This window comes from Watersipora subatra, chromosome 5 (assembly GCF_963576615.1).
Source record: "Watersipora subatra chromosome 5, tzWatSuba1.1, whole genome shotgun sequence".
Lineage (NCBI taxonomy): Eukaryota > Metazoa > Bryozoa > Gymnolaemata > Cheilostomatida > Watersiporidae > Watersipora > Watersipora subatra.
In genome coordinates, this window is record NC_088712.1 from 30,826,448 (window position 1) to 30,852,010 (window position 25,563).

The 25,563-nt window shown below is 37.3% G+C and overlaps 1 protein-coding gene across 1 annotated transcript in view; it reads right to left on the bottom strand.

The window, feature by feature from the left end:
- Positions 1-435: 435 nt before the first annotated feature.
- Positions 436-25,563, bottom strand: part of LOC137396677 (pyruvate carboxylase, mitochondrial-like) — a 65,616-nt gene continuing 40,488 nt past the window's right edge. The window contains exons 18-24 of the mRNA XM_068082993.1: positions 24,068-24,196; positions 21,373-21,488; positions 16,439-16,618; positions 15,163-15,411; positions 14,657-14,800; positions 2,195-2,258; positions 436-1,263 (exon numbers count right to left, since the gene is read on the bottom strand). Of these exons, the coding sequence (XP_067939094.1) occupies positions 1,079-1,263; positions 2,195-2,258; positions 14,657-14,800; positions 15,163-15,411; positions 16,439-16,618; positions 21,373-21,488; positions 24,068-24,196 (1,067 nt within the window). The 3' untranslated portion in view covers positions 436-1,078. The remainder of the gene's footprint in view (positions 1,264-2,194; positions 2,259-14,656; positions 14,801-15,162; positions 15,412-16,438; positions 16,619-21,372; positions 21,489-24,067; positions 24,197-25,563) is intronic.

The window sequence follows — 25,563 nt, forward strand, 5'->3', positions numbered from 1 at the left end:
CGAAGTGCTACAGCGAAACTCATTGTTATGCTTTTATTTGGTCAGTCGACAGATACGCAGTGCGACCTTGCAAGCTGACAGTATCCAATTGAAACACGCCTCTATTGTAAGAAATGAGCGAGCTGGTCTACCGCTGATGTATTGACCTAAACTGGTATTAAAAAACGCATGCGCCTGGTTTCTTCTAATAACTGCTGTCTGTACCACTATCAACCTTCTACATGTATAAGATTTTTTGCTTCTTTGTTGAGCTCCCAAAGCAATAATTTAATCATATATATATATTGTAGTCTTCTAAACATAACTAAAGCCTCCGGCCAACTCCTGTTGAGCTCACTAGATGTTTCTTGGAACACAGGCTTGCTAGCAGAAATGATTGACCTTTTAAAGAAGCTTATATGCAATTAGAAGTGACTGAACATAATAAATATCAACCTCAATTGACTGAACATATAATTAATATATGATATAATTGGTACTGACTGAGACAACTTAATAAAAAATCAATTCTCAATTGAAGTAATGATGGAGTTACTATACGCAAAAATGCTGTCTAAAATTGTGTAGCAAAATCAACATACCCAAGCCAAAAATAATATGAAACAAACATATAGAAAGACATGAGTGGGTGCAAATGAACTACATCAATGAGATATTGCCAAAATGGACTATACGAGAGTAGAAATGATAAAGGGGAAAACTGGCAAGAAGAGACGTATGCTCCCGGTGAATGTCACTGACTAAGAGAAAAGCACCTAATAAAAAAGGTTATCTCTACAAAAGTCTTCAAAATGCACACCTTGCAAATAAAGTATATTAATAACAATTGCAAGCAGCAACTGAGTTGTCATTCCTTGATAGCGGATAAGTCCAATTATCATCATTTCATGATTGAAGAATTCATTAGTAAATTATCAGCTGCGGGTTTGTTTTGGAATATACAAATGCAATGACCTTACATTTTAGTAATAGTAATAGTTCAAGGGCGGCTAAGACCATTCTCAGAAAGTCATAAAGAGAAATCAGGCTAAATATAGCAAAGATAGGAACACGCTAAATGGCTACAAATGCTAAAAGATTACTCAATGTCTATGAGCAGGTCCCCGGCTGACAACTTCTGGCTGAGGTTGACATGCAGCCCCTTGATAAGACCAGAGGTTGGTGCTGATACAACCATTTCCATTTTCATGGCGGAGAGGATAATGAGGGGATCACCTTTCTCTACACGGTCACCTTCTTTCACATTTATTGCTATCACATGACCTAAGCGGTGAAAATATAATCATAGAGGAGGAGGTAAAACAGGAAGGGTAAAACGAAACAAAAGCGAGAGAAAAACCAGCAGGTAAAACAACCTGCTTAATTGAAGAAGACAAACTAGATGAACTTTTAATATCAAATCACATAATAAAATTTTTGCTTTTGTAAAAACCTTTATATAACCCATAGCTATATTATCCCTAATTATCCCATTGTCATATGAACCAATAAGTTCAATATTACATGTAGACATAGCATACACCTCTATTGGATGTATAAGGTATTGTCCATATAACAACTAGTTCTGCTATAAGTGTGTGTAGTAGGTATTGTCCATATGACAACTAGTCCTGCTATAAGTGTGTGTAGTAGGTATTGTCTATATAACAACTAGTCTTGCTATAAGTGTGTGTAGTAGGTATTGTCCATATGACAACTAGTCCTGCTATAAGTGTGTGTAGTAGGTATTGTCCAGATGACAACTAGTCCTGCTATAAGTGTGTGTAGTAGGTATTGTCCATATGACAACTAGTCCTGCTATAAGTGTGTGTAGTAGGTATTGTCCTGTATGTGATGACAGGTGAGGAGACAAACAGAGAGCCTTATAGTGACTGCAACCAGTTAATAAGAGTAGCATTAGTAAAACTGCCATAAAATTAGCACACACACATGCACGCACACACACATATATATCAGTGGAGTGTCCACACAGCGTTACGTCTCTGTGTGGGTATTTTATTATAACACACACTAGTTTACTATAACCAGAGAGACTGACTGTACTTGTTGCTCACTTGAAACTACAAACACAGCTGTTTATGCAGAGATAAACACATCACAATATGAGTCTGTTTTTCAAAAGCAACATGATGTCAAAGGCAATTTGGTGTCAAAGGGATGAATAAAAAGATTAGACGTGAAAACGAATACCCACCAGGCATGGGAGCGCCAACAGAGCCTTTGACTCCTCTTAGAGCCTTAGGATGGAAAGATAGTGTCTGCAAGAGATAGCAGCAATGCGTGGTAAACTCAAGAGATATCACTGGGAGGTGAAGTAATAACACATCACTGTATATAATATATTTGTATATATTAGTGTATAATATAATATACACATGTATATAATAAATAATATTATTGTAAACACAAGTACTGGTTTCACAGAATTTGCAGCTTTATCGCCATCTCACAAAAATACATGATCCAAATTTGAGTTGTCTGCTCTTGCGCAGTGTTCACGCGCTACAACCAACTGTACGTAATGAATAAATAATTTTGTTTTAAACAGAGTTATTGCATTTTGTGTCAAATAAATAAAAATAAAGTGTATAGATACAGTCTAACACTGACTTACATCAACATATGACATCAAATTCTGACACTGTTTGAACCGAAACTCAAGGTAATTACAATTACACCTGAGCATTCTAGTGGCTCCACATACGAGTGCCTCCACATACGAGTGCCTCAACAAACGAGTGCATCAACAAACAAGTGCTTCAACGTACGAGTGCCTCAACATTACAGTCACCCTCAACATACGAGTGCCTCAACATACGAGTGCCTTAACATAAGAGAAAATCGAGATACGAGCAAAATTTCGAGCGAGTTCCAACTACTTACCGAGTTGACGCTTTCTGCCTCGCCTTCACTGTACCTTTTAGCCAACCTTATTAAAACTTTTGTGGCCATTAAATGGCCAAGTATGCGAGAGGCCATTTTTGAGACAAGCGTCGATCAGTCTTTTTCGTCTAGTCAGTTTGAAAAAGTTTTAATAAAGTCGGCTAAAAGTTATAGTGAAGGCAAAAGGCCTCAAGCAGGAAATACAATAAACTAAGATGAGGACAAAATTAAAGTCAAGTTTAGCAAAAAATTAAACTCAGCTTAAAGCGTGTACTAAAGCTAAGTTGCAGTGAGCTAAATTCATTTAAATTAAATTTAAAGTTTAAATTATATTACATAACAAAAAGTCTGTACTGAACATGTTGCTGTAAAGTCTCATTCAGAATGCCATTAGTCGCTACGGCTATCATGAAGGTAAGAACTCCATACAGTACTCTACATAGTAATGTTACATTTGCAGATGATAACCACTAAATAAGTGATTGTTACCCTTGGTGAGGGTAGGTGCTGGATTACAACAATTAAAAACCAGTTTTTTGCATCATAACATCCTGCTTGTAGGTGGTATTTTCATAGTACAGAAACGGATTAATTTGTATTTCATTACTGTATATACATGTAGGATATATTGCATTGACATACGAGCATATTCACATGCGAAATCAGTCTCAGAATGCATCAAGTTTGTACGTCGAAGCATGACTATATTAATATTAGGGGTCAAAGGTTTCTCTTAACAGATGAAAATGAACAGGTAAAGTTACAATAAAATCTTTTTTGATTTCAAACGAGTCCCTTGATAGTCTCAAGGGCCGTAAGAGATCGTCAGAAGTACTGATAAAACACCAAGAACATCTATGCTCCCAGCTAGCGCAGCAGAGGTGTTAAAGTAACCGTGTAGCAGGCTGAATGCCACGTGTTTGAACCCACTGCAACACAATATTTTTTCTCAACCTTTCGCAGTGCCTTCGGACAGGAGAATGGACGAACACGGCACTTATTATAGTAAAGGTTACTTCATTAATTGTGATTTGTGGACAATTTAGTTACATCCGACAATAGTTAAGTTATTGTCGGATATAATACAGTACAGAGTTAAAAGGTACATATTTTAGGCTTTTGAGTTGTGGAACGAATTAAACGAATTACAGTGTATTCTTATGAAAATGTTTGCTCCAACATTCGAAGTGCATCTCAGAATGAGCTAACATCCTAAGCAGAAGGTTTGATTGAATGAACACCTTTGGCCAAAGGAAAGCTTTGCCATTCAACCATGAGTAGCGTCTCTCTATACAAACCCCTTACAAGCTCAGAAAAGAATTGGCTAGATTGTAGCGATTTAGCGATGACAAACTTATTGCAAGTAAATATTGACATTCAACTCAGACACTCCCCTCACCCAACGAGATCGTAGAAGACTCTTCGTTATTACAAAACAGATTCTACTCAAAAGTACCCAAAGCTAGTTGAAAGTAAGTAGACATAACAGGCCAAACAGTTTCAGAACTTGACCATACCCTAAAGAACTTTCTAAAAAAAATTAGTGTTTAACATCGCATCATGGTTAAATTCGTCCACAAACACAAGCGGAATTCATTCATGAAAGCTTTAAAAAAACCCTCAATCAACTTCATTCCTCAGTTTCAAACATCCACACATTCAACAGATTTATATCAAGGATTACCTGACCCTTGCCCAAGCCAAGTTATTCTACAGAACCAGGAAATTCAAGAAAGAACATAACTACAAGTTTGCCTGGACTGCCAACCTGAATATATATACTTAAGAAAGACTAGTGATTCTCCCCTGATTCACATCAAATGTGAAGCCGATCTAAAGCATATAGAGTATACCATGCCCTGTAAGTAATTGATTAGATAATTTTCTGGATATTATGAATCCGAGTATCACATGTGCAAACTACATGATTGATCAATTGGACCCTATTATGTTGGACTTAATTTGCATCCTTAATGCTAATGTACAAAGTCTATGGAAGAAATTTCAGAAATTAGACACTACGAATTCTTTTCGAGCTGGAGGAGTTGGAGCCTACATACGCAGTATCGTAGCTGACAACATCGAAAGCCGCAAAATAAAATTTACAGTCTCGGAAGCCTTACTTTAAATGGTGGTATGTTCGAGCAACTTGAAACTGGCCTCACTTTCTTAATCATCTATCGACAACCATCCTCAAACAAATTCTCAGATGAGCTGGATAAATTTCTTGAAAATGAAAGTGGAATAAAACAGATCGTACTAGGAGATACCAATATTGACATTTTAAAATCTTGGAAGAATTTTCGCTACAGACAATTGTCCTGTCTTGACTAGATTATCATAAACTGAAGAATTATCCATACAGAGTGGTACCATTCATACTGACATAAGCGACCATTTGCCAACTTTTATTGCTCTGCACCCACCAACTTCAGACCACAATTCTCAGACAATCATTTGAATCATCGCTCTTTCAAAACCTTTGACAAGCTTTTACTCCTGATCTTTTTAACACCAACTGGCACTCAATATATGAAACAAACTCTACTGAAACAAAGTATAACACTTTCTTAGACATCTCCGGAACAATTTGCAACAAGCATGCTCCTTTCATTAATACCCCTTCATCACCCAATCACACAACTAACAGAAAACCTTCGATTTCAGCTGGTATATACAAGCTTATTTTAAAGCGAGACTACCTCTACTCTCAAACACTCAACTCATCACTCAACTCAATGTTAACAATTCGATATAAAAAGTTAAGGAATCGAATAACCATGAAACTCCGCAATGCCAAATCAAACTATTTTGAATCCCTAATAAAAGGTGCTTCTGGGCCTCTGGCAAGTTTTAATTATTGGGATTGGCAAAACTAAATCACTATCATCAGCCCCAAAATCTATAATACATGATGAAAAAGAACTAACTACAGAGATTGATATAGCCAACACCTTTAAAGAATAGAGAAAGCATAATATTATTATGCTTTATTAGTTATCTTGAGGTGTTGACTGATGTTCTAAAAAAAGAATCAAGGAGATTGACCCACTAGAAGCTGAGATATAGCCAGCCAAACACAGGTCTACCTAATAAAGAATCAGAGGAAAACCCTTCAAAAATCCCGAAAACTGTGACGTATGAAATCGACTTAATGTTCATGTGCCGGAGTTGCCGCACCCTTACCGCCATTACGTATAATGATTGTTTTGGCTACGAGATGTGAAACGCTTCTCGCGATAGTAAATAATTTACAGACTAGCTCTGGTTTCTCAGGAAAATCAAGCAAACATTGTGTGGTAAAGGCATTTGCCCACAACCCCTCGCCGTGATTTTTCAAACCAGAAGAGCAGATTTTGACTATTGTGCTTCAAATTTTAACTCGATCTCCACGGATATGCTCCAGAGATCATCTGTTCAACGAACGGCGCGTGTATAGTCTATATGCGACATCCGCGATTGCAGTTCGTTTAGAATAAGAAATGGGAATGTGAATTTGTGTTCAATCATCATTTTTCTACTGTGTATCTACTGCAGCATTCAGTTGATTTTCATGATTATCGTCACTATTAACAGACTGTAAGTTCACTACAGCCATAATCTTAAAAAGAATAACTTGACCGTGCTGCTCTTGCTGTAAGAAAAGTAAACGATAACTTTTTATTTGATTTTTCTATTGATCTGTTATCTTATCTATGATTATTTTTTATGATTAATATAATAATCATAATGCATATTATACAAAATAATAATATAACTGCGTATAGAATAAATGATGTAACTAATATAATTTGTAGAAAGTGATAGCAGAATGTTGCGAAATAATAGATGCGTGTAATTATTTTATTCTAAAACTAATCTACACGTCAGAGGGACTGGTTCGGAATTCAGAGCAATGATTGTTAGGCCCAATTTGATTGTTCTATACTTCCAGGGATTAAACCAATTAAAACGCCGTGATTGTTATAAGAGAGCGCATTAGTTGGCTTAATTGACCAATGGCACACAAGTCGATTTCATACGTCATATATTGATGAATACCAAAACACTTATGTTTTTTGGTAGACCTGTGTTTGGCTGGCTATATCTCAGCTTCTGGTTGGTCAATCTCCTTGATTCCTTTTTAGAACATCAGTCAACACCTCAAGATGAATAATAAAGCATAATAATATTATGCTTTCTCTATTCTTTAACAACTATTTTACTTCCATTGGTTCATTCCTGGCACAAAATTCTGACAAGTCTAATCATAACCCAGAAGAGCTAATCATAACCCAGTAGAGCTAATCATAACCCAGAAGAGCTAATCATAACCCAGTAGAGCTAATCATAACCCAGAAGAGCTAATCATAACCCAGAAGAGCTAATCATAACCCAGTAGAGCTAATCATAACCCAGAAGAGCTAATCATAACCCAGTAGAGCTAATCATAACCCAGAAGAGCTAATCATAACCCAGTAGAGCTAATCATGACCCAGAAGAGCTAATCATAACCCAGAAGAGCTAATCATAACCCAGAAGAGCTAATCATAACCCAGAAGAGCTAATCATAACCCAGAAGAGCTAATCATAACCCAGTAGAGCTAATCATAACCCAGTAGAGCTAATCATGACCCAGAAGAGCTAATCATAACCCAGAAGAGCTAATCATAACCCAGAAGAGCTAATCATAACCCAGAAGAGCTAATCATAACCCAGAAGAGCTAATCATAACCCAGAAGAGCTAATCATAACCCAGTAGAGCTAATCATAACCCAGAAGAGCTAATCATAACCCAGTAGAGCTAATCATAACCCAGAAGAGCTAATCATAACCCAGTAGAGCTAATCATAACCCAGAAGAGCTAATCATAACCCAGTAGAGCTAATCATAACCCAGAAGAGCTAATCATAACCCAGTAGAGCTAATCATAACCCAGAAGAGCTAATCATGACCCAGAAGAGCTAATCATAACCCAGAAGAGCTAATCATAACCCAGAAGAGCTAATCATGACCCAGAAGAGCTAATCATAACCCAGTAGAGCTAATCATAACCCAGAAGAGCTAATCATAACCCAGAAGAGCTAATCATAACCCAGTAGAGCTAATCATAACCCAGAAGAGCTAATCATAACCCAGTAGAGCTAATCATAACCCAGAAGAGCTAATCATAACCCAGTAGAGCTAATCATGACCCAGAAGAGCTAATCATAACCCAGAAGAGCTAATCATAACCCAGAAGAGCTAATCATAACCCAGAAGAGCTAATCATAACCCAGTAGAGCTAATCATAACCCAGAAGAGCTAATCATAACCCAGTAGAGCTAATCATGACCCAGAAGAGCTAATCATAACCCAGAAGAGCTAATCATAACCCAGAAGAGCTAATCATAACCCAGAAGAGCTAATCATAACCCAGAAGAGCTAATCATAACCCAGAAGAGCTAATCATAACCCAGAAGAGCTAATCATAACCCAGTAGAGCTAATCATAACCCAGAAAAGCTAATCATAACCCAGTAGAGCTAATCATAACCCAGAAGAGCTAATCATAACCCAGTAGAGCTAATCATAACCCAGAAGAGCTAATCATAACCCAGTAGAGCTAATCATAACCCAGAAGAGCTAATCATAACCCAGTAGAGCTAATCATAACCCAGAAGAGCTAATCATGACCCAGAAGAGCTAATCATAACCCAGAAGAGCTAATCATAACCCAGAAGAGCTAATCATGACCCAGAAGAGCTAATCATAACCCAGAAGAGCTAATCATAACCCAGAAGAGCTAATCATAACCCAGAAGAGCTAATCATAACCCAGTAGAGCTAATCATGACCCAGAAGAGCTAATCATAACCCAGAAGAGCTAATCATAACCCAGAAGAGCTAATCATAACCCAGAAGAGCTAATCATAACCCAGAAGAGCTAATCATAACCCAGAAGAGCTAATCATAACCCAGTAGAGCTAATCATGACCCAGAAGAGCTAATCATAACCCAGAAGAGCTAATCATAACCCAGAAGAGCTAATCATAACCCAGTAGAGCTAATCATAACCCAGAAGAGCTAATCATAACCCAGAAGAGCTAATCATGACCCAGAAGAGCTAATCATAACCCAGAAGAGCTAATCATAACCCAGAAGAGCTAATTATAACCCAGTAGAGCTAATCATGACCCAGAAGAGCTAATCATAACCCAGTAGAGCTAATCATAACCCAGAAGAGCTAATCATAACCCAGAAGAGCTAATCATAACCCAGAAGAGCTAATCATGACCCAGAAGAGCTAATCATAACCCAGAAGAGCTAATCATAACCCAGAAGAGCTAATTATAACCCAGTAGAGCTAATCATGACCCAGAAGAGCTAATCATAACCCAGTAGAGCTAATCATAACCCAGTAGAGCTAATCATAACCCAGAAGAGCTAATCATAACCCAGAAGAGCTAATCATGACCCAGAAGAGCTAATCATAACCCAGAAGAGCTAATCATAACCCAGAAGAGCTAATTATAACCCAGTAGAGCTAATCATAACCCAGAAGAGCTAATCATAACCCAGAAGAGCTAATCATGACCCAGAAGAGCTAATCATAACCCAGAAGAGCTAATCATAACCCAGAAGAGCTAATCATAACCCAGTAGAGCTAATCATGACCCAGAAGAGCTAATCATAACCCAGAAGAGCTAATCATAACCCAGAAGAGCTAATCATAACCCAGAAGAGCTAATCATAACCCAGTAGAGCTAATCATGACCCAGAAGAGCTAATCATAACCCAGAAGAGCTAATCATAACCCAGAAGAGCTAATCATAACCCAGAAGAGCTAATCATAACCCAGAAGAGCTAATCATAACCCAGAAGAGCTAATCATAACCCAGAAGAGCTAATTATAACCCAGTAGAGCTAATCATGACCCAGAAGAGCTAATCATAACCCAGTAGAGCTAATCATAACCCAGAAGAGCTAATCATAACCCAGAAGAGCTAATCATAACCCAGAAGAGCTAATCATAACCCAGAAGAGCTAATCATAACCCAGAAGAGCTAATCATAACCCAGTAGAGCTAATTATAACCCAGAAGAGCTAATCATAACCCAGAAGAGCTAATCATGACCCAGAAGAGCTAATCATAACCCAGAAGAGCTAATCATAACCCAGAAGAGCTAATCATAACCCAGAAGAGCTAATCATGACCCAGAAGAGCTAATCATAACCCAGAAGAGCTAATCATAACCCAGAAGAGCTAATCATAACCCAGAAGAGCTAATCATAACCCAGTAGAGCTAATCATAACCCAGAAGAGCTAATCATAACCCAGAAGAGCTAATCATAACCCAGAAGAGCTAATCATAACCCAGAAGAGCTAATCATAACCCAGAAGAGCTAATCATAACCCAGAAGAGCTAATCATAACCCAGAAGAGCTAATCATGACCCAGAAGAGCTAATCATAACCCAGAAGAGCTAATCATAACCCAGAAGAGCTAATCATAACCCAGAAGAGCTAATCATAACCCAGAAGAGCTAATCATAACCCAGTAGAGCTAATCATGACCCAGTAGAGCTAATCATAACCCAGAAGAGCTAATCATAACCCAGAAGAGCTAATCATAACCCAGAAGAGCTAATCATAACCCAGAAGAGCTAATCATAACCCAGAAGAGCTAATCATGACCCAGAAGAGCTAATCATAACCCAGAAGAGCTAATCATAACCCAGTAGAGCTAATCATAACCCAGAAGAGCTAATCATAACCCAGTAGAGCTAATCATAACCCAGTAGAGCTAATCATAACCCAGAAGAGCTAATCATAACCCAGAAGAGCTAATCATAACCCAGAAGAGCTAATCATAACCCAGAAGAGCTAATCATGACCCAGAAGAGCTAATCATAACCCAGAAGAGCTAATCATAACCCAGAAGAGCTAATCATAACCCAGAAGAGCTAATCATAACCCAGAAGAGCTAATCATAACCCAGAAAAGCTAATCATAACCCAGAAGAGCTAATCATAACCCAGAAGAGCTAATCATGACCCAGAAGAGCTAATCATAACCCAGAAGAGCTAATCATAACCCAGAAGAGCTAATCATAACCCAGAAGAGCTAATCATGACCCAGAAGAGCTAATCATAACCCAGAAGAGCTAATCATAACCCAGAAGAGCTAATCATAACCCAGAAGAGCTAATCATGACCCAGAAGAGCTAATCATAACCCAGAAGAGCTAATCATAACCCAGAAGAGCTAATCATAACCCAGAAGAGCTAATCATAACCCAGAAGAGCTAATCATAACCCAGAAAAGCTAATCATAACCCAGAAGAGCTAATCATAACCCAGAAGAGCTAATCATGACCCAGAAGAGCTAATCATAACCCAGAAGAGCTAATCATAACCCAGAAGAGCTAATCATAACCCAGAAAAGCTAATCATAACCCAGAAGAGCTAATCATAACCCAGAAGAGCTAATCATGACCCAGAAGAGCTAATCATAACCCAGAAGAGCTAATCATAACCCAGAAGAGCTAATCATGACCCAGAAGAGCTAATCATAACCCAGAAGAGCTAATCATAACCCAGTAGAGCTAATCATAACCCAGTAGAGCTAATCATAACCCAGAAGAGCTAATCATGACCCAGAAGAGCTAATCATAACCCAGAAGAGCTAATCATAACCCAGAAGAGCTAATCATAACCCAGAAGAGCTAATCATAACCCAGAAGAGCTAATCATAACCCAGAAGAGCTAATCATAACCCAGAAGAGCTAATCATAACCCAGAAGAGCTAATCATGACCCAGAAGAGCTAATCATGACCCAGAAGAGCTAATCATAACCCAGAAGAGCTAATCATAACCCAGTAGAGCTAATCATAACCCAGAAGAGCTAATCATGACCCAGAAGAGCTAATCATAACCCAGAAGAGCTAATCATAACCCAGAAGAGCTAATCATGACCCAGAAGAGCTAATCATGACCCAGAAGAGCTAATCATAACCCAGAAGAGCTAATCATAACCCAGTAGAGCTAATCATAACCCAGAAGAGCTAATCATGACCCAGAAGAGCTAATCATAACCCAGAAGAGCTAATCATAACCCAGAAGAGCTAATCATAACCCAGAAAAGCTAATCATAACCCAGAAGAGCTAATCATAACCCAGAAGAGCTAATCATGACCCAGAAGAGCTAATCATAACCCAGAAGAGCTAATCATAACCCAGAAGAGCTAATCATGACCCAGAAGAGCTAATCATAACCCAGAAGAGCTAATCATAACCCAGTAGAGCTAATCATAACCCAGTAGAGCTAATCATAACCCAGAAGAGCTAATCATGACCCAGAAGAGCTAATCATAACCCAGAAGAGCTAATCATAACCCAGAAGAGCTAATCATAACCCAGAAGAGCTAATCATAACCCAGAAGAGCTAATCATAACCCAGAAGAGCTAATCATAACCCAGAAGAGCTAATCATAACCCAGAAGAGCTAATCATGACCCAGAAGAGCTAATCATGACCCAGAAGAGCTAATCATAACCCAGAAGAGCTAATCATAACCCAGTAGAGCTAATCATAACCCAGAAGAGCTAATCATGACCCAGAAGAGCTAATCATGACCCAGAAGAGCTAATCATAACCCAGAAGAGCTAATCATAACCCAGAAGAGCTAATCATAACCCAGAAGAGCTAATCATAACCCAGAAGAGCTAATCATGACCCAGAAGAGCTAATCATGACCCAGAAGAGCTAATCATAGAGCTAACAAACACAAAGGATATCAACTGAAAGTTTAACTTTTAAATTATCACAAGTCGGCGACAATGATGTAATCAAGTTTCTGAAAAAGGTTAATCCAGCCAACGCAACTGGATTTGACAACATTCCATCAAAATTAGTTAATGATGCCCCATAAACTATTGCTCCTGTAATAACTGACATTTTAAACTCCAGCTTAACAACTTCTAAAGTACTAAGTAAAATGAAAATAGCTAAAGTAAAACCCTTGTTTAAAAAAGGCTAAAATAAAATTTGCTCTAATTATAGACCCAGTAGTTTGCTACCAGTGCTAAGTGAGATAATTGAAAAAGCTGTAAATATACAGATTATGGAATACCGTGACAGTAATTTACTGCTTAACAATGGGCAATATGGTTTTACGAGAAAGCGCAGCGCCAAGGATGCACTAATTAAATTGATTAACAATGTTTTAAATTCCTTAAACGATGGCAAATGTGTTCTTGGCATCTTTCTAGATTTTAATAAAGCCTTTGACACAATTGATTATAATATATTGTACACAAAACTCCACAATCTTAATTTTGACATTACCGCAGTTAACTGGATCAAAAGCTATCTAACCGAACGTAAACAACACACTATTATTGGTAACACTTTATCTTCCATACTAGATCTAACATGTGGTATACCCAAGGTTCCATCTTTGGTCCAACTCTTTTTTAATTTACATAAATGATTTAACGCATGCCACCAACCTTTTCACACCTTTGCTCTATGAAGATGACACTAATTTCCTTTTCGAATCCTCTAACATCAACGAGCACATAGATTGTTCAAATAACAAACTTCTCGCTATTCAAAACTGGTGCATTTCTAAGAAACTCACCTTAAATGTTGATAAGACTAATTTCATGTTACTAAAAAACCTTCAAAATAAATATCACCTAAATAAAACTCATCCCTTTTTCATTTTTAACAAACCAACTTGTCAGACAGGTCACACAAAATTCTTAGGAATTTTCATTGATTCTAATCTCACTTGGAAAAAACACATGAATATTTACTAAAACAACTGAGACCCTAATCAGGCTTACTCTACCGCACATCTGAACATTTACCCCACAAACTTCTGCTTTTATTATACGATTCTATGGTTAATTCCAAACTTTCATATTGCATTGAGGCATGGGGCAACGCATCTCCCACCCATCTTACAAATTTAACAACACTTCAAACCTGCATGATAAGGACTATTTACAAAAAACCCCGCCTCACCCACACCAAACCTCTTTTCAAATCATCATCCATACTACCTACCAGTTCACTATATATTCATACCGCATTATACTTTTAGCCCATCATGAATTTTATTGTAATTAATTCCCTCGCACAATATATCAAACTTGATTCTCAAATTTTTGTCTAAATCTCCCACAATCTTTTTCCAGTGCAGGCCATCGCAGGGTGGAGTACCAACGAGCCAATTTTTTGATCCAACTCACTAATATTATAAAAAACATAGCGAAAGTGGCCAGTTAAAAAAAAATTTAAACTGCATCTTTTAACATGTGAATAAAACCTAATTACTCATAAATATTGATATTGATTACGTGACGACGACAAGCCTGACGCCACGACTAGCTATGTTAATGTGTATTATGGGCTTCATCACTTTTCCAACTTTTTTCTTTGTGTAATTACTATTGTTGATGAAAATAAAGCAAAAATCAAATCAAAACCAAACATGCCATGCCAAGCATTACAAATTACAAACAGAAGATAAACGTATTTTGACAGGTATGAACAGGTATGAACAGGTATGAACAGGTATTGACAGGTATGAACAGGTATTATGACAGGTATTATGACATATTATGAACACAACTTGCAGAGGAAGTGTCAATCCCTTATAGCCAAGATAATTTGCTATAACCAGGATATCTATCTATCATATAGTCAAGATATCTATCTAGCATATAGCCATGATAACTTGCCAGTTTTACATTGTTCTGTTCTTCTATAAACAATCCCAGCTTGACACGTGACAACTAAAACTTACCGCTGTTTGCGCCTTGTCCTCTACGTAAATAGTCCTCATAAAGCCATTGACCTCAAAGAAGACCTCTCTTTTTCCTGTGGCATCATCCAAGTCTCCCACGGCTAGAGTCTTAATACTGATAGTTTTACCCTTTTCTAGTTCTACCTAAAATCAAAAGTGAGACAACAACTCCAAGGAACTAAGGTTTAAACCGGTTGCCTGATAATCCAAGCTAATATCGAAAAGGGCCACCGCAAATACTGTCATATAGTACATTTACCTCTTTGATATTTCCTCTGTTCACTACTGAGTGAACTTTTGAAACAAGAATAAATTCACCAATAAAAGATAATTAAGCCAGAAAGGTGATGACTGTGTGAGGAAATAACTATTATAGTAGGAATATAAGTAGGTCAACAGAAATATAACTAGGTCAATGGAGAGACTATTAATACTTATACTTCCACCTGTAACATTCACTATGTGATAATAAACTGCCATTACAGAAGGAGCAAACACCTGCTCACCTCTGTCTCCTCAGCAATATGTGGTCCAACAAAAAAAAGTCGGGTACCGAGTTTTTCAACCGGGCCATACGTCTGTTCAAAAACTACAAAGTCGTCAAAAACTTTAGGATAAAGTGCCGCACTCATCACGTCCTCATCGGTCATCTGCGTGTTGTGTTTCTCCTCCAGAGATGTCTTCAGTGCATCAAAATCGAGCGGTGGGAGAGATTCTCCTGGCCGGCCTTCTATAGTCTCCGCCCCCTTAAGTATCTATCAACAAATAAGATGATATGGGAATATAACCATATGACAAGCAAATGACGGTTGCTACATAGTTTAATTGAGTTTAACAAAAACATATGGTCACATGACCAATATCATGTCACCATATGGTGACATTACCAATATCATGCCACCATATGATGATGTTACCAATATCATGCCACCATATGGTGACATTACCAACATCATGTCACCATCTGGTCACATGACCAATATCGTGTCACCATATGGTCACATGAAAAATATCATGCCATCGTATGGTCACATGACCAATATCATGTCACCATATAGACTCTGTTTGAACAGTATTAATTTTAAGAAGTGTTGTTCAAGACTGCATCGGGGTCATGACCTCATCCTTATAAGCATACCATTGATTATTAGATGAAGCCCAACAGCATGCAGTTCAAGTCACTGGACGTACAATATACCTCATAACACAACTAAATTAATTCTACTCAAGTGAGTAGATTGTCTTATTAATGGTTCTAAGTGTATGATGAAATTGAGGCTTTTGGATGGAGACAGAAAATCCATGTCATACAGAGTATGATTAGACACAACCCACTACATGACAACATCTGATGTAGTATTTCCTGTTGCTAGTTAGCCAAGCACTTCAACTGTCAGATAAGTTCTTTAGCGGGTGAACATTAATTCAGCACCATCATATAAATGATGCCAATGATGGACATTTTCGGGAATTGTGTGCACATATGCATTTATCATAAAGCTCCCAAACACTCGCTTCGCTCGTGTTTGGTCGTGGAAAAATGATGCCAATCTGCATACTCGACCAGCTCAAGTAGAAACATGTAATGATACTTGAACCATAAGCTAAGGTCAACCTTGTAAACATACTTTTCTATGTAATGAACAGTTATAGCGACAGTAAGCATGCCTAACAATACTAGGAACACTAGCTGAGGCCAGTTTGCTGAAATAAACATTCAATCCATTATGTCGCTCAGAGGCTGAGATCAGATTGGTGCTAAACACAGTAAATCAAACATACCTGGTCACGCAGGGGTTGAGGGAAACCTCCGTGTGGCACGCCGATATACCCTTGCATGAATTCAACGACGGAGCTTGGAAAGGACAACTCCGAAGCCTGGTCCATCACTTGCTTCTTGTTAAGTTTATTCTGCACCATGAACTGGGCGAGATCTCCCACGACTTTAGAGGAGGGAGTCACCTTGAGTAATCATTAACACATTCTGTTTAATACTGCTCACACATCTGATGCTTGCTGTCTCACATGAACAATGAACTCTACAATGGCTGTATAGACTGTTCACGCATCTGATGTTTGCTGTCTCACACTAACAATGACCTCCACAATGGCTATATAAACTGCTCACACATCAGATGCTTGCTGTCTCACACTAACAATGACCTCTATAATGACTCGCAACTTAATCTACGGCTATAAACTAATATCCCACAAATGAAGATGTTACCCATAAATAGCTCAAAACAATGCCGCCATTCTCATCACCACACGGCTATGAGTACCTTCCGTTGGTTGAAAGAAAATGCTCGGCATGAAAATCCACAGCCAAAGACATAAACAACTAAAAGCTAGTTTTTTTCAGTCCAAACATCAGACAGACAAACATCAGACAGACAAATTATTGTAAATAGACGATGATGAATGGAGAAGAGTGACAGAAGAGTGACTGCTGCTCTATCAAATTTCTGCCCTCATCTGAGCTACATGAACCGAGCGAAATTAAATTAAGAGCCAGATTAAATCAATTGAATAAAATTCATAGTAAATCCAACTACAGCCGAATGGCTGACCAATAGTTAACTTGCTTTTTAAATTAGCTTAATTAACAACATTTATTATAAAAACTTAAGGCTAAATTTTATGATAAAAATAGATTTAAATGAGTCCAAGACGTCTGTTAAAGCTAAAAAACCAAACCTAGATGCGAAGACAATTATTTTATTATTTTCGTCGTTCCATTCCCTTTGCCAGATGCTAAGGCTGCCGACACTTCACCAGATGCAACGGCTGCAGACACTTCGCCAGATGCAACGGCTGCCGACACTTCACCAGATGCAACGGCTGCCGACACTTCACCAGATGCAACGGCAGCCGACACTTCGCTAGATGCAACGGCTGCCGACACTTCACCAGATGCAACGGCTGCAGACACTTCGCCAGATGCAACGGCTGCCAACACTTCACCAGATGCAACGGCTGCCGACACTTCGCCAGATGCAACGGCTGCCGACACTTTAAATAGTTTTTAAATACAAAGAAATAAAGCGATTAAAGATGAGCAACTACAAATTTTTAAATTTTATCAGAAAGTATCGCTATTTCTCTATCATCTGTGATTGTTTCTGATGTTTGAGGTGATCTGACTGCAAGGATGTTTTAAGATTAAAACCGACAGAACTTGATCACAATTGAAACACACACAAAAAATATGTGACAATGGTGTGACTAGATGTGAGGCTACGTGACAATGGCATGACTAGATGTGAGGCTATGTGACCATGGCATGACCAGTTGTGAGGCTATGTGACAATGGTGTGACTAGATGTGAGGCTATGTGACAATGGTGTGACTAGATGTGAGGTTATGTGACAATGGTGTGACTCGCTGTGAGGCTATGTGACAATGGTGTGACTAGATGTGAGGCTACATGACAATGGCATGACTAGATGTGAGGCTATGTGACCATGGCATGACCAGTTGTGAGGCTATGTGACAATGGTGTGACCAGTTGTGAGGCTATGTGACAATGGCGTGACTAGATGTGAGGCTACGTGACAATGGCATGACTAGATGTGAGGCTATGTGACCATGGCATGACCAGTTGTGAGGCTATGTGACAATGGTGTGACTAGTTGTGAGGCTATGTGACAATGGTGTGACTAGATGTGAGGCTATGTGACAATGGTATGACTTGATGTGAGGCTATGTGACAATGGTGTGACTAGTTGTGAGGCTATGTGACCATGGCATGACTAGTTGTGAGGCTATGTGACCATGGCATGACCAGTTGTGAGGCTATGTAACAATGGTGTGACTAGATGTGAGGCTATGTGACAATGGTGTGACTCACTGTGAGGCTATGTGACAATGGTGTGACTAGTTGTGAGGCTATGTGACAATGGTGTGACTAGTTGTGAGGTTATGTGATAATGGAATGACCAGTTGTGAGGCTATGTGACAATGGTGCGACTAGTTGTGAGGCTGCCTGTCTCTGTCTGTCAATTTGAACGCAACAGCCGATAGGCTGTTGCATTCAAATTGCATCAATTCTCGTTTCTACTTTGTTGGTCTTCTTGCAGAACTGACATCATAATCACACTTTCGCTTAAATCTAAGCGCTTTAGCCAAGATCAAGTTTTTGTCAATTTTAATCTTGAAACATACTGGCAGTTGGATCACCTCAAATATTAAAAACAATCTCAAATGATAAAACATTGATAATTTCTGATAAAATTTACTAAAATTTTATGAAAATTCATCTTCAAGTACTGCAAGAGTGCTAAAAGCATAGCAGGAGTTATCAGCCCCTAAAGAGAAAAAAACTGAAAATCTGTTAGGTTTAGGTTCTTATTGTTGAGTTTGAAAGCAAAATAAAATTGAAAGCAAAAGAAATGTCTTAGTAAAAATATTTTTTATCAAGTCCAAGAGCTATCCGGTTAGTCATTTTTTCCCATCAACAATTGTAATGATTTCAATCTTCCCTCAGTGACCAGCTCACGAGTAATGTCTTTGTGATTTGTATCAACATTTTGTTAGGAAGTTTATGCTTGACAACAACATAATCTTGACAGGCTTTAAGTTTTCAGCCCAACTATATAACTAGAAGTCAGATACAGACACAGTAGGCACACTTACAACGTTAATAATCCATTTCAGGAATGTTTACATTACAGGGATTTTATGTTATACAAACAGTAAAATACATATAAATTGCCGAATCTGTTTCTTAGATCTTTTGAATCCATTCCAAGATTTTTCCAAACTCACCCCTTTGGCCATACAAAAAGGAAAAACTAGACTTCATTATTTAATTTGTGGTCTGTACTGTAGCCGCAGTATTATTAACTTGCATTGATAACTCTTCTGATTTTTCCGATTAAATTTACTGGTCTTATAGACTATGATTGCAGTAATTTTACAATAAGTTTAAGGGAAATGCAAATCTTCGACATCAATATACAACGAGTTATTTATTTTCTCTAGAAAGCAAAATCTATTCTGCAAAATAAAACTAAAAACAAATATTTTATATGTCTACGATGAAACTAAAAAATTTTTTTTACTATAATAAGAGCCATGTCTATCTATCCATCTATCTATCTGTATCCAGAAGTCAGGGTTAGGATAAAAGATGACTTTCAACACTCCTACTCATTACATTCAGATTGGAAGACCTGCGCCAATCGATCACCTTTAAAGGTTGACTTGCAACAAAATTCACATTACAGTTATTTGGTATTAAAAGATTCACCATGTCTTACTCTGCTGTGTTGCAGGTGCAAAAGATGTGGAAATTTGATTATACGCTCTTAAAAACTCAACAATAAACAGTAAAAAAACGGCCATATGTTAAAATGCCTTTATTTTGATGATGTTATCAATTGAGAGGCCAATAAAAGGCTCAATATAAAATGTCTTGTAGCACTAGTTTATGACAAACACTTCGCGTTTTACCGAAGACCCCGTATCAAATATAGATGCTTGCTACTTTACAGTTTTGTTTCAGCTTGGTATAATCGTCTAGTCGTAATCTGATCATGTGACCCATACTTCCTGCGAAATGCCACAAACAATTTTTGCAACATTTTTGACCATCACAGGTGACCAACAGGCTCCTCAAAGTTATCAGAGGACCCCTTGCGCTAAGGTTAAAAAATTACACTGATTTTTAGGCTAGGTTTTGAGATGTCATTGCTCAAAGTGACAGCATTACAATGATAATGAAATAAATGTGTAAGGACAATAGACATGGTTTCATTGAATGTGTGATGTATATTTGTGAAAATATTTCGATGAATGAGATTGCATGAAAGTGTAAACAGAACTACATTGTGTTCAACTACGCCACATTTGAGCCGTTTTGTGAGGAATTCCAACCTACGGCGTTTTCGTGATGGCTGCAATTAACTGCTCGTTTTTGAGCTTGTAATCTCATTTCCACCTATTTTAAACCTACAACACAGCAGAGTAAGACAGGGTGAACCTTTTGATACCAAATAACTGTAATGTGAATTTTGTTACAAGTCAACCATAAAGTATCTATGAGCAATTGCGCAGCTGCCTTATTCTCTGTTTTGTCGACACATCTGACGATCTATCACGACAAGCTAAAACGTCATGGAAATTGCATATATAATAGATATAACGCTCGTATATACATACGTCGGTTTTTCCCTCAAAAGTGTGATGAGATGTGTGACTATTTAAATCAAATTTGAGAACTTGTTCCGACTTGACACTTTCTGTTATATGGAATTTTTTACGTAGTATGAAGCAAAAACATGTCATAAATTGTGTACGTCACCTGGAATTTACATTATAAGAGGTATACGTTATAGGAGCGCCTACAGTAACATGTTATATTTTAATAAATTATAATATAATAAAATAGAACATAATTTATGTATATAAATATCAGTGTTTTTTTTGTCTCTCATCTGTTCAAACATGGCGGTTAAGTTTTAGCAATGAAAAAATAAAAAATCACCATCGTACTGGATTTTAATTCGCGGCATCGAAACCTGAAGTCTACTAACAAGCGGCTTAACCACAAGGCTATTCTTATTATTTCCATCGCCCTTTCCGTATACTATACATCCTTTTACTATATCCCTAGAGGTATATTAAATTACTGTCCATTAGACTATTATACACAGACAAAGGTGTCCTATTACTGTCCACTAGACTATTATACACAGACAAAGGTGTCCTGTTACCTTAACAATGTCTCCCAGAAGCTGATTGGCCTCGGCATACACAGCCTTGACTTCTTCAAACTGGTCTCCGAGCCCGAGGCTGTATGACTGGAACTGTAGGTTAGTGTATTGTCCACCTGCATGACAAGCTTGACATGAAACTAAATTTCTGACTAATATTTTTTCACAAAACTGAAAACAAAAACATTAAATTTAGAATAGAAAATTAACGTTTCAGTCGGCGCTCACGGCTTTATAAAGACCTCAACCACATATAAATGGATGACCAGAGACGACCTTGACATAAGATGTATGCACACAAAAAAGCTCATTGATATATTTGAATTTTTACTACAAAGTTATAGGGATTGTCTGCTCTTGGAAAATAATGTTTTTGACATGACACATAATAAACCTGCAAGGCACTTCTTCAACTCATTGACAACATTTCAAAAAAGAGCACATCGATAGACGTAATCCTTGAGGTTAGCGAATAGACTTTTTAATTTTGATCTATTGTCAAAGTTCACTTCCATCACCTACTCCAGTACACTTGAATGCTTTCATGGTTTCCCGTACGATAAAATATTCATCCACTGCCTCAACCACATCCATAACTAGCTTTCAATTCTAGAAAACTTCGAGAACACCATTCTAAAAGCTTCTAGAATTCAAGAATATCATTCTAAAAACTTCTAAAATATTGAACTTGGTGAGTTGGCGTAATAATATCCGCGACAATTTTGACATTCCATAAAATTCTGTCAGCAGTTTTACCCCGGCAGATTTTAACCAGAAACTGCAAAGTTGAACTCTGAACACATCGCAACACCTTTTAAAATAATTATTTCTGTATGAATCTTCATAAGAATTTCTGCAGATTTGTCTATTCAATATGTAATCGGACGAACATACTACAGGCTTGTCTAGAGTGTAAGGAAAATAGAATGGACCGAACAGTTGCACAAGATATCTTAATATTTTTCTACCTATAACAATTACATACCCATTTATTTCTATTTATATATATAAATCTCAGTGTTTTTGCCCGTGTGTCCATCTGTGTGTCCAGTTATAGCAATTAAAACCTAGGAAAGAAAACCAGTCTCGCACTAGAAATAAACTGGGAAACACCCGTTATGCAGCCAGGCGTACTATCCAAAACCCTTGCAATTTCTGCCGTCGCCCCAACCCTGCTAATGGGTGGTGACCAAATATGGCAAGATTTCAGTTTGAACAACCTACCATGACAGACAGCTCGAAGGAATAAGAGCCCTATTAGCAGTCGGTTAAAGAACCGATAAGAATTTTTTTGTAAACATTAACAATTCACTTTCCTTTTTACTTTTGAAAATATATTTTCCTATAAACTGGTCAGATGGAACAAAATTTGGTTCTAAAATAGCTGTTAACATAATAGTTGTTAAATGTTAAATAATTGTTAACATTTGTTAAAACCATAACAAATAAACAGTTGAAACGCAAAAAACCAGCTTATCTAATGTACTGAGATGGACATATTTACTCGGCCATTTTTAGCTCCCTGTCATCTCCAATGTTGAAATGCTCAGTAGCCATTTTTTCACTCAATTTTTTACTCAGTACGCTTAGTAACTCCTCGATCATGACTGTGTGTTGTTTATCTTTGTGCAGTGTAAAACAGGTCTTAATCTAATCTTACTGTTATTACACAACCAGTAGATGTTTGAACAATCTTGCATTGTGATGTATGGTTGAATTTTGAACTTTCAATTAAATATAAATGTTATACAGAAGAATAAACAAACTATAATATTCTGAACAAATAATATCAACTTATCCATCATAATCCTGTTCATGTTTCAATCGAACATAAATTCCTACTAAAATATTCATGAACATTAATCACCATAAAGAGTAATTTACGGTATAGACAGCCTTTCAACTATGTATTTATATAGATAAGTAAGTATATAGGTGTATAATAAATGTGTATATACGGCATAACTACGCATACTAAAGGCTATTACTAGTTGCAACATGTGTTTCAAGGACAAGGGAACATAACTACGCATACTAAAGGCTATTACTAGTTGCAAAATATGCGTTTCAAGGACAAGGGAACATAACTACGCATACTAAAGGCTATTACTAGTTGCAAAATATGCGTTTCAAGGACAAGGGAACATAACTACGCATACTAAAGGCTATTACTAGTTGCAACATATGTGTTTCAAGGACAAGGGAACATAACTACGCATACTAAAGGCTATTACTACATGTAGTTGCAACATATGCATTTCAAGGACAAGGGAACATAACTACGCATACTAAAGGCTATTACTAGTTGCAACATATGCGTTTCAAGGACAGGATTCAAACATACAGAAGAGAAACTATGATAAAACAGACATAGCAAGTCTATGAAAAGAATGTGAAGCTTTTGAATACCCAGTCGGTTCTGGAAGAATCTTGATAGCAACATATTTTGTTATGCTCAAATCATGATAACTTCTACAATGGAATTCATAGCCATTTACCCTCAAATAATTTTTTGTAGTCTTACGATAAACTACTAAAGCATGCAACTCTCGGTGAGCTTCATGTGAGCTCTATGCCAGCTCCATGTGAGCTCCATGCCAGCTGAGCCACAAACATATAGAGAATCATATAAAACACTTTTTGAAGAGTAGTTTCACCAGTAAAAGACCTGCTCGTGATGTCTTTGCTATCGTACCTGGTATTTCATTTATATAGACATCAGCATTCCCACTTCTCATAGTGGTTGTTGTCTCGAATGGTCCGTAGAGATTCCTTGCCTGTTCCCAGTATGCAGAATACTTTGACACGTCCTTCATCTTCAGCCCTGAGGTAAGGAAAGAAAGAATTATCTACACCACACTAGTTCAGTTGGTAGTAGCATGTATATGACTTAAACCATAACTGTCACGAACAACTTTTATCATATTTGCTAGGTAAATCAGACACGCTGATTCCGATTTTGTACTCAAAATAAAGATTAGTCCACTTACTTTCAGAGTGATGAAGGCTTTTTTATAGCGTTTTAATTTCGGTCTTGAAAACAACACGATCGGCATAACAAGCTCGCCCATAAATACGTGACGTAACCTAGCTTTTTAGGAACAGAAGTTACGTAGGGATGTTTAGACCGATTTAGAATAATAGAGATGGTTGTTTTAAAATCCATTAATATCTAAATTCAGCCTTAAAAATAATATCAGTCTTTTCTGAAAGGTAGATAAGCTATTTAGCATTGCATATTTAAAAAAGCGCGATAACAACGCTAGCTTGCGATAAAACCGCGCTTTTTAAGCTCATTTTCTCGGCGTTCAGCCTATTTAAACGTCATGTAACAAGCTACGAGCAAATTTAAATCGTTTATATACCTTTCATAAAAAACTGAAATTATTTTACAGGCTGGATTTAGATAACAATGGGTTTTAAGACACCAACCTCTATTATTCTAAATCGGACTAAACATTCCTAACTTCCGTTCCTGAAAAAGCTAGGTTTCATAACATTTATGGGCGAAGCTTGTGATGCCGATTGTGTTGTTTTCGAAACGGATATTGAAACGCTTTAAAAAAGCCTAAATGACTTTGAAGGTTAGTGGACTAATCTTTATTTTGAGTACAAAATCGGAATCAGCGTGTCTGATTTACCTAATAAATACGATAAAAGTTGTTCGTGACAGTTATGGTTTAAAATAAGCAAGTAAAAATGTATGTGGTGTGAACATCCCTGTACAGATTGTATCTTCAACCATTACAAAAATAAAATGTTTAAAATTGAGCCAACATAATCATTCAAAAAGATGAATGATTTGCACAGCTGTTTGGTTTGCACATTTAAAATCAGGGAAAAATGAGGATTATCTGAATATATATTTTTTTGGCTATTGATTCAATTCACAATGAGTAAGAATGCTGATGAGTAAGAATGCTGATGAGTAAGAATGCTGATGAGTAAGAATGCTGATGAGTAAGAATGCTGATGAGTAAGAATGCTGTTAATGAAAATCTTATTTTTCCAACAAAGGGATCCAGTTTATTTCGTACACCATGGAAAATTGTGTGCAGAGGTTTGTTTGTAACAACTAGTTTTCATGCAGCAGACGATGCCATGCGAACGAGAGAAGGTTCTAGAAAAGGCACAGGTCATTGAGTTAACTCATCTTTTTGCAATAGATGAGAAAGTGCAACTCAAACAATA